Source organism: Alligator sinensis, unplaced genomic scaffold (genome assembly GCF_000455745.1).
Source record: "Alligator sinensis unplaced genomic scaffold, ASM45574v1 scaffold437_1, whole genome shotgun sequence".
NCBI lineage: Eukaryota > Metazoa > Chordata > Crocodylia > Alligatoridae > Alligator > Alligator sinensis.
In genome coordinates, this window is record NW_005842176.1 from 1,565,758 (window position 1) to 1,576,424 (window position 10,667).

The following is a 10,667-nucleotide window of genomic DNA, read 5'->3' on the forward strand; positions in this document are numbered from 1 at the left end:
GGCTCCCCCTTCCTCTAGTTTCCTTTCTGCCCCTGACCCAGGGGGCAGTGATACAATGTGGCACAACCTGCAGTACCAGGGGAGCCTGCAGCCTGTAAGTGTCAGAGCACAGCACAGTAGCTAAGGGTGAGTCAAGGCACATGGTGCAGCAGAGGGGGGCATGTGGCTCCCAGGGCCCTAGCCTCTGCTGGCGTGCCCTGCCCCCACCCCCCGTAATTTATAAATCAGACAGCCCTGTCTTAACTTAGCCATCCCAAGTGTTTACCCCTGCAAATGCAGGCTCAGCCATGGGCCACCTGCTCAAGCATGCTGCTTGACCCAAAGGCCTCACAGCTTGTGTTTCAGAGCCTAGGACTTGGTCTGCCTCTTCCAACACACTGGGTGTAACAGAGCAATTAACCAGTACTGCAAGCAACAGTTCACTGGGTAAAGTTCAAGGCTGTGCAACACACCCTCAACCATGGTCCTGGCCCCTCCCTGTTGACTGTATGTCTCCATTCACCCAGGGATTAATACTTATGCCCATTACCAAGGGAAATAAAACACCTGGGAAAGGCAAGCACCCTGATGTCACGCTGGACTCCCTGCCCTGCTAACCTGCATAAAGTGGTAAGCATGGATGGGAGTTGTTACTGAAGGTAAGCTGAGGCAGAGAGAGACAGACAGCTCTTGATGGGGGTGGGGTCAGCAAACATTTAATAGACAGACCACTGGACTGGGTAACTAGGATACAGTCTTTGTCTACCCCCTCATTTCCCCGCTTTGTCTATGAGGACTGTCAGAGCTTCACAGCCAAAGGGCAATTTTGTGCATACAGCACATACCGCAACCAGACTTCAATCCAGGGTCAGGCCCTGAAGTATTCCACCTCCCTTTTGGGCTGTGTTGGAAAGTCAATTGGTGGGGCTGTGCTGAGAATGATTTCCAAGATAGCCATGGTGTTAACTTACACAGGGGCAAAATTCATGGCTCTGGAATAATAGCTGTGCTGGGGTCTCTCAAACTGGGCTGTGCCCAGAATTTGTCCACAAGGAACACAAGCATGTATTAACCAAAAAGGTTCGTACCCCATTATTCTGCAAGCTATGAATGAACCCACAGGTTGGAGCAGCCTCAGAAACAGCTACAACTTGCTCAATCCATGCAATCCCTTGTGCACACTCTTATTCACCTGTCCCAAAATTTCCCTTCCCCTACAATCCCGTTCCATCCAGGTATTTCTTTATAGCTCACCAAGCCTCCCTCCTACCCCTGCAGTTCATCCTTTACACTGAGGTTCCCCAATCCCACCCCATAGGTTTTCTTAGTTTATCCCCTTCCCTCCCATCATTCTCAACTTCTCCTCAGTGACTTTGTCTTAAAGAAAGGGCCCTTTAAACACTCCATCTTACCATAATACACACCTATATCTGACACCTCAGAATTTTCTGAATGAAAAGGAGTGCAGAAGCTATTTTTTCAGTAGCTTCCATTCTGGTTCATCTCAGGGACCCACAAAGCTGTTTCACACATACAATCCCACCCAATCACCACCCACCAGCTCTTTCTTTAAACCCTTCACAACAAGGTGGAGAGTCATTTCAGGCTAATTTCCAGTGAGGAAGAACCGCCAAAGGAAAAAGCCCACCATCTCATTTAGTGGCTGGGCTTCTTGTCCACTGCAGCACAGAAGCTGACATCTTGCGATGGCAAGGATCTCATCTCAAATACACAAGTGCCGGGAGGTGACAAACGCAAGAACTGAGGTGAGAAGGGACATCAGACCTATTGCCTGAAAGCAAAGTGAAAGTCCACTAAAAAAAAAACTGAAGAGAATCACAGAGGCCCAAAGCACTGGCAGGTCATGACAATGAAGCCTAGAAGGCAATTTTAAATCTTCTGTGAATAGCACAAAGCATTCACTAAGGCAAACTCAAAGAGAGGGGCACACATCCCTGGTCCTGTACTATTGGTCTCTAATTTGAAAACAAAGGAGAACACTCAAAGCTCAAGAGGATTCATAAAGCTAAGGCTCCCCACCAGCCACTGTGTCAGTAGTTTATATGACGGCTCAGTTCTCCAAGCCCTGAGGCAGAGGCTTGTTCCCAGTGCCCTACATGAGGGTGTCCTGCCCAATTTATGGAAGAAAATCCCAGCTCCCCAGTATAATGCATCAGCCAACATTTCAGACCCATAGGGGCCAACATTCAGCATGAGGTATAAGCTGGTGGTGAGCAGGACAGCAGAGCTGCAAAACATCACTGAGACAGACAGGCTCCAGAAAAATGCCTGCCCTGCTGTCTCCCTCTGTGCCGCTTCATTCCTTGGCTGCTTTGCGCTGCACCTGGTGCTTCTGCAGCAGGGCCAGCGTGTCCCGCTTCTCAATACGACGCAACTGCTTCTTTTTTGCACGTTTCAGCTTCAGGGGATTCCGGATCTGGAGTGGAGAGAGAGCAAGAACAAGTCCATAAGCCATGACTACAGAGGAATGTCAATGATGTGGGACAAACCACCTGCATGGGAGCACTGGCACACTGCATCTCCCATGATGTACCAGGGCTTCCTTTTGTAAAGAGGGGGAAGCACTACATTATAGGCAAAGTGCCTCCTGGGTGATGTAGCCTAGCAGAGGGGCTCAGCCCAGGGAACAGAACTGAGATAAGAGGCAATTGGACCACATCTCTTGAGACCCTGTGGTGGCACGCCCAAAATAAAAATTGGTTAGAGATTTCCTGCCAAAAAACAGGCGCTTCCCCTAGAACGTTTTTATAAAAAGTTGAGCTTTCATTCAGCTAAACAAGAACTGTTTCCAAGCAATCTTTTCAAGTAGCTGTAGTAAGTACAGCAGTCAGCACGTCCCACATCCCAGGGACAAGTTGGTTGCCACAGTCTGTTCAGAGCTCTATATTAGTGAGGCTCCTGCCACCCCCAGTGGACACTATTCCCCATGTTTAGCTCCCAAAGGGAGGAAATGTTTGTCAGTGCCCAGCTGGATTTCTCTCTTGGTGCCTCTACATTCTATTATTCCTGCCCGTGATGTGCGCCAACAGTTGGAGTCTCATCACAGAGGCCAAGGGAACCAGGTGGAGCCCACCAATTTAGGAATATCTGATTTGTGTGCCTTAAACACAAGTCAGGCTTTCCCGGGGCAGCAGATGATGCTCAAAGGACACACAAGAGAAAAAGAAAAGGGGGTGGGGGAAGAGGCGCTACCTAGGGACAAAGTCTACCCCCTCATGCATCAGCGTTTGGCATCCCTTGAAGGAGGCATTAGATATCAGGACTCACCACTTGCACAATTTCTGCTTTGCGCTCATTTTCCAGGCGTCGCTTCAAGTTCTCTTCCCGGCGCTGTTTCTTTGCCTGCACAAATAGGAAAGACAGATTATGATGTTTAGACCCTGGTGGGGAAGAGTCCAAGGAGGACATAGTACATGGGTGAGACCTGAAATGAAATGGATGAGGCCATGAGGTGCAGGGAAGGCAGGGAATACAGTAGTAGAAACCCTCGTCTCAGAAATTTTGAGAGCACCTTCTTCACTATGATAACTGGGCACCTTTCCCGATTAAAGACAAAAAATGTTCTCCTGGACTCCTCAGCATGGAAGAGAAAAAAAAAGCTTCATTAAGCAAAAGTTTGAGGCAGTCTTTTGGTTCATCACTAAGCACATCAGGGCTCTGATCTGTAACTGGCTGCTAATAATATTTGTTGAGTGCATCTGTATGCGGAGAGCCATCCTGAGGGAAAGCTGGCAGCGAGCTTTACAGTCTTGGGCCATTTGCTGTGGAAATTTGGACTGATTTATTCAGGGAATTCTCCCACTAGGTGATTGTTTTGCGGTTTCTGTGGACTGGAGCTGTGGTGGGAGGTCATGGCCACTGGGTGGGGTGGAAACAGTGGATCTCAGCTATTCAGGGGAAGTCCCATGGAAAGCTCTAAATGGCAGGGCAGACACCTTGATTTGGACTCTGGATCCAGTGTGGAGACTATCTATGCATAAATTGTATATAAAGGACCTGTGTTGCCAAGCATATGGGCTACTACATTTTGTACCATGTGGGGCTTTTGCAGGTGCCACAGTTTAATTCCTCAAAAGTGTGCCTAGCAGATGCTACCAGGTGACTCGGCTGCAGTCGTCCAAGTTCTTTGTTTTCCCAACACTTGAAACTACTCAGTTAATTTTAGGCTCTGCAAGGTTCTGGTGGTCAAAAAGATGAAGCGAGCTGTGAGCACCAAGAGACTTTGCTTTCTTCCTTAGCTCAGTTCTGAGGAAACAGATGAACCCTGGGACCAAACTGATGTTGGGCTGAAGCTTCTATGAAGAAAGGATCTGGCCTGCACACTTGTGACCCTCATTGTTCAAGGACATGCATGTAAATAAGTTACTCGGATTTTGTGCCACAGATTTCTCCTACACTGGAAAGGTAAATTGCTAGGATCCAAATAACTGATACCACTTCTTGTAGGGAATGGAACAGCAGTTTCACAAGAGAGCAATATGATAAAGTCACATGTTGTGAAGGATAAGAGACAGTGGCTAGTGCTAAATGAGGAAGGAAAAATCCACGTAATAGCCTAGAATCATAGAAATGTGTGCCTGGAAGTACCCTTAGGAAAACAGTACACCCAACCTCTGCTGAAGGGAGGATTATCCCTGTCTAAACCAACTCATCCAAGTATGTTGTCCCTGTTCCCCCGGGTGCCGCCAGGAGTGACCAGGAATAACGGTCACAAGCTGGCGGAGGGAAGGTTTAAGTTGGACATCAGGAGGCGCTACTTCATGGTCAGGACAGGCTAGGGTCTGGAACCAGCTTCCAAGTGAGGTGGTGCAGGTTCCCACCCTGGGGGTTTTTAAGAGGAGGTTAGATGACCATCTTGCTGGGGTCGTTTGACCCCCCGTACTCTTTCCTGCCATGGCAGGGGGTCGGACTAGATGATCTGCCCAGGTCCCTTCCGACCCTAGAAACTATCAAACTATTTCTAACCTGCTCTTAAACATTTTCAGTGATGAAGACTCCACAGCCTCTCCAGGTAATTGATTTCAGTGTTTAATCATCCTTATATTTAGAAAGCCATTCCTAATATCTAACTTAAGTTTCCTTGCTATAGTTAAGACAGTTACTGCTTCTCTGTGGCTGCAGGAGACAGCAGAAGTCTATCACCAGCCTATTTATATTATAATATAAAAGGCATTCATGCGTTTGAAGACTTATCCAAAACCTCCTCCAGTCTTCTCTTCTCCGGACTAAATCATCCTAGTTCTTCCAACCTTTCTAGAATTCATCCAAGTGTTTGTTTTGTTTTGTTTTTAAGAAGGATGCTTACAGTCAGATCAGAGACTGAATGGGAAAAGAACTGAGCTGTTCAAGGATGGAGAAAACAATACTGTGTTTCTTCGAGCCCATGAAAAGTGAGCACTGGTATTCTGTATGTACAGACTGCCATGCCAGACCAGACTTACGGTCCACCCAGTCCAGGTTCCCATCTCTGCCTACACCGGCTCCCAATGTTTAAGGAAAGAGAGAGCCAGAATTTATACCATGGGAAATTATGAAACAGCCTTTCCAAATGCAAGGTACCACAGGGACCAAACGTGTCCTGAAACAAGACTTTTCATTTCTTAAAACAGAGGATAAAAAGTGGCATCTCCTGAGAAAAAAAAAAAAAGAGAAGAAAAAAAACTGGAGTACAGGGAGGCGATGGAGAAAAGGGAGCCAGGTACTGACATGGAACTGCACAAGAACATGGTGTTGGCAGCAGATAGTTGAGAACACAGGAGAGGATGGAGGAGGAAAAGAAAGTTTCAAGATCAGAAATGATGCCTCAGTTAGAGTTATAATGGAGGCGAGTTTGAGATGGAGCTGGGGTGGGAGGCTTCTCTGGCCTCAGAGAAGAACATTTGTCTAGGAGGCTTTCTGTCTGAACGAATGGAGACAGGACAGCCAATGTACTTGGTTACCACAGGTGGAGATGTTAGCAATTCCTGTTCCTGGTCACAGATAAGGAGAGCAACACAAGGAGATCATGAGATCTTTGGGTCCATTAACCCTTATAGGCCTCTGCGCAGAACTACTTTAATACCATCACGATGGCACTGGGGGGCCTACAGACAACTGCAACAAGTATGCAGTACTGTCCCCCGTTCTGTTACCTCACGCTCCCTCTGCTTTTCCTCCTGCAGTTGCCTGGCAAAATCCTTGACAAGCTGCTTCTCCTGTCGCTCCTTCATCTTCCGTTCCCAAGAAGTACGGAGGGGCTTGTCCCGAGTCATCTGGGAAAACCTGAGGGCAGAGGAAGAGAAAGCATTCCTACCCGTTTGCACAGGGCAGGCCTCAAGGCAGAAGGGGGGGCAGGTTCCTGCTTAGGACAAACCAAGCTGCTGGGTCAGGCCGACTTTAACGCACCAAAGGAAGTCTCACCGGGACAGATACTGATCCCCTCAAACCGCTGATGAACCTGCCCAGCCTAACACAGCCCCCTATGCTCACCCCAGCCCTTCCTCCTTCTCCAGGCAAGGCGGCTTCCCTCTTTGACAACACTACCCCTCCCCGGGCTCCCTCCCAACACCACTGCAGCCCTCTGCCTCCCCCTCCTCCTCCTCCTCCCCCACAGCTCCCCCCTCGCACCTTTTCTTGCCGGGATCCTTCCACACCCGCCCGGATTTGGGCTTCCCCTTGGGGATCACCATCGCCTCCTTCCCCTTCCTGGCCAGCTGCTTCCTCTGCGGGCCAGGGCCAGGGCCAGGGCCAGGGCCAGGGCCCTCTCCCGGGACAGTCACTGCCCCACTCATCTGCTCCGCCAAGGGCTCCTTCGGGGCCCGCCCATGCTCGGGTTCCCCTCCCCGCATCCTCCGGCTCCTGCGGAGCAACGTCGGGGCCGCTGCAGGCCGGGGATACTCCATGCTGCCGGGCCCACGTGGAGCTGCGGGCCGCAGGCGCCAGGCATTAACGTCATGGGCGCGACCGCGACCGCGGCCTCTCCGCTCTTCTACGCATGCTCAAGGCGCCATGTTTTTAAGGGGCACTAGCATGGTGGCCGCCATGTTTATGAGGGCAACCGGCAAAGGATCCGTCCCCGTCCGCCATGTTTTGGGAGTGGCACCAAAAAGGGTCCCTCCGCTTACGTCTGCCATGTTTGTGAGGGGCACGCAGCCCTTCTCTCCTCAGCTCTGCCATGTTTGTGAGGGGCAGAGGTCTGCCCATGCCCTCGTGCCTCCCTGCCTCCCATTACAGGCTGGTGCGACCTTCCCCAGTGCCGTGGGCAGGCCCTGGTCACATGGCAGGGCAGGTGTCAGTGGGGAGGGCAGCGGGGAACACCATCATTGCCTAATGTGATGCCCAAGAGAGGCCTGAGGTGAAAGAGGCAAAGGCTTGAGCTCTGGGCAGGGCCCTGAGGCCCACCTCTTGCCGGCTTTGGGCCAACGAGACAAGGCAGACGGTGCCCAGGACAGACACTAGCCCCCTCCCTCCTGCCTGGATTGATCTTGCAGGCCAGAGCCCCCCTCACTTCCTCCCATTTTCAAACTTGTTTTTAAGAACCAGTCAGCAGAAGTAGCAGGGTGATGGACGTAAGTGGGGGCTCCGGGTGGGGGGAGAGGTTGGGCCATCCGACGATCTTTCAGGACGTGAGCCACGAAACGACAAAACTGAGTAACCTCCACCCTAACACCACAGAGCTCCGGGAGGGATTTTGGAGGAAGGCGAATGCAATTCTAAAATATGACAAGCCTGAAGGTCCCGGGACTGTTAATCTTTGAAAGCTGGAACCTGATAAAGATTAGACTTGCCTTCTGAAATATGTTATATTGAGAACATCAGTAGTTGTTGATAAAAGAGAATCAGCCAAATGATACGTTTTGGTCCCATGATCTATGATCCGAGAGATGTAGTACAGTACTGGGCAGAATGAGGAAGGTTTTTAAGGTGACAGATAAGCCAAACTAAATGCTGGTGAAAGCTTGCGGGGTGAATGGAATTGCCTGCAGGCTGAATATGGCCTATGTGTCAAGGTCATCATGTGAACGATCCAGTTGGGAACAATCCCTGCTTCCTGCCTTCAGCGATTCCTTATACCAGCGGTGCTCACACTTTTTGACCAGTGGGCCGGATGGGCAGTGCCTGATCTCTCCGTGGGCTGGATCCAGTGGGGCCCCATCAAGCTGCGCAGAGTGGGGAGGGTGGCAGCCTGGTCCTGATCCAGCTGCATGGTGGAAGGGGGCCTGGGCCAGTCCTAACCTGGCCCCACTGTCAGGAAGGACCATGGCCTGGCCCCGAATCAGCCCCGCAGGTGGAAGGGACATGGCCCAGCCCTGTGGGTAGGGCAGGAAGGGAATGTGCTCCTGCTGGGAACCAGCTATGCATAGGGAGGGCGCATGACCTGGCTCCTCTGACTTGTGGGGTTTGCAATTTTGGCAGCAGGGAGGGGTAGCAGTTCTGCCACCGCTCCTCCACTGCCAAATTTTCTGACCTGTGGGGAGCCCCATGGGCTAGATTCCATGGCTCTGCAGGCCACATTTGGCCCAGGGGCTGGAGGTTGAGCACCCCTGCCTTATACAGTCTACACTGCATATGGCAGGCCTGTTTAGCAGGCAGGAAACTGCCTGATTCAGGATTCAGCTACCTATGGCTTATGAGCTGGATGTTATGCTGTTAATAAGCAAGCAGTCAGGACTGAGCCTGTAGCTGGTACCATGCAGTATGGGCTGCTGGCAGCCCACCGAGCTTGGCAGGAGCTGGGGGACGTGGGAATGGTAGATGGTCAGGACCAGTTCTGTGGTGCCTGGGCTTCACAGAAGTGGCTGGGGGCTTGGGCAGGTGGTCAGGAATTGGAGAAGTGGGATGGTGGGAACAGGCTGTGTTTGTCTGGGCACTGGAGAGCCTGGTGGAGCACTTAGAAGGTGATAGGTGCTCAGCAGTAGCAGCATCCTATCAAACATTTTTTCTAAAGTTTGCCTGGACATCAGGTTAACCCTGTTTGTTTCAGTGGGGGGGTTGTTTTCTGGGCTGCCTCAAGACTGAGCTAAGCAATTAGCTAAAGACAACCTCATTAAGTAACATGATAATGAGCCTTAGCAAGGAGCAAACAGCTAAGCCATGCAAGAACTAGCCATCATGCTAAAATCAATTTCAGCAGTGCCTTTAATACTGAAATCAGTGAGAAATGAATGACACAATATACATGCTTGTCCATGTTACATGGGTACAATTACAGAAGCTTGAAGAGTATTGTAAACTGTCTGGCATGTTTATTATATTAACACTGGGTGATTCGCTACCTGTCTACCCACATTTCTATGTTTATTACATTCTGCTCCAATGGACATGTAGAGTTTTAAACTGAGGCACCTTCCCTTACTCATTACCATCTTTTTGCCACTGATCATCAAAACGTTGCAGGTACAAGTGTAGGCAGGAGTGAGAGAAGCTGGACTGAAGACAGGGATGGAACAACTTCTAGATCACAATCCAACAGGTCCCTCTGCTTTTGCTGTTCATCTTATTTGCCTGTGCTACTGGAAGACTGTGGAAGAGGCTGTGGGCAGGCCTGAAAAGGAGTCTTGTGGTGAAAACACTGATTTTTGTACCTTGGGGAAGTAGGTTCAAATCCTGGCTCTGTTACAGACTGTGTGTGTGACATTAGTCAAATCAGGGCCTTTGGAGTTAGCTCTGTTCTGTTCTTTGACATGAAGGGATCACAGGTGGATTGAGTGTTGGAGTTTAGCCTCATCTCACCCCTGCAGTGACTAACTGAGGAATTTGAGAGGTCAGGGAAGATTTCCAGGGTGAGAGTTTGCTCCCATCTTTCTCAAAGTGAGATGGTTTGGAATAGAAGAAGCCAAGGTTAAGTCCTATTTCCCAGCTCCAAGTGGGACATTTCAAGTGTTAAAGTTCACTCCGGTGTCCCATTAGGGAGGCCCAGCTATGCAAGGCCTTAAATGCCTGTATACCATTGCTCGGAGTATGGGGAACAAACAGGAGGAACTCGCCCTCAGAATAGCCAGCTCAAACCCAGACATAGTAGGGATCACAGAAACGTGGTGGGATTCATCCCACGGCTGTGCAGTTAGCATTAGGGGCTATAGGCTCTACAGGCGGGATAGGGAAGGAAGGAAGGCAGGGGGTGTGGTGCTCTATGTCAAAGAGCAATACACATCCTCTGCCAGCAAAATGGGGTCAGAGGAGGGGCAAGCTGAAGTGCTCTGGGTCAAGATACAAGGGGATCATGGGGAGAGGGATTTAACGGTAGGGGTCTACTACAGACCCCCCAACCAAGGGGAGGAGCTGGACCGGGAATTTTTGGGCCAGCTTGCAGAGGCACTTAAGGCAAGGGATGTAGTTGTCATGGGTGATCTAAATTACCCGGACATCTGCTGGGAGGAGCAGTCAGCCAGGTTGGACCGTTCCAGGAGGTTCCTGGCCGAGATACAGGACCTCCACTTAACCCAGGAGGTGCACAGTCCCACCAGAGGAAATGCCCTGTTGGACCTGGTCCTGGCCACAGGCGATGATCTGGTAAGGGGGCTCCAGGTCCTTGACCACCTGGGTAATAGCGATCATCGCTTGCTGGAATTCATCATCCAGCGCAGGGTGACAAGGGCCTGCAGCAAGGCAGTAGCCCTAGACTTCAAGAGGGCCAACTTCAACGAATTGAGGAGATTGGTGGGAGAGGCACTGGGGTTCTCAAGGGC

At 50.6% G+C, this 10,667-nt stretch overlaps 1 protein-coding gene across 1 annotated transcript; it reads right to left on the reverse strand.

The window, feature by feature from the left end:
• Window positions 1-669: 669 nt before the first annotated feature.
• CCDC86 (coiled-coil domain containing 86) lies at window positions 670-6,959 on the reverse strand. Its single transcript, XM_006026032.3, has 4 exons — window positions 6,607-6,959; window positions 6,132-6,261; window positions 3,268-3,342; window positions 670-2,416 (listed from the first exon to the last, which is right to left on the reverse strand). The coding sequence occupies exons 1-4, from the start codon at window positions 6,879-6,881 to the stop codon at window positions 2,297-2,299; spliced, it is 600 nt and encodes a 199-aa protein (XP_006026094.1). The 5' UTR covers window positions 6,882-6,959; the 3' UTR covers window positions 670-2,296.
• Window positions 6,960-10,667: the final 3,708 nt, after the last annotated feature.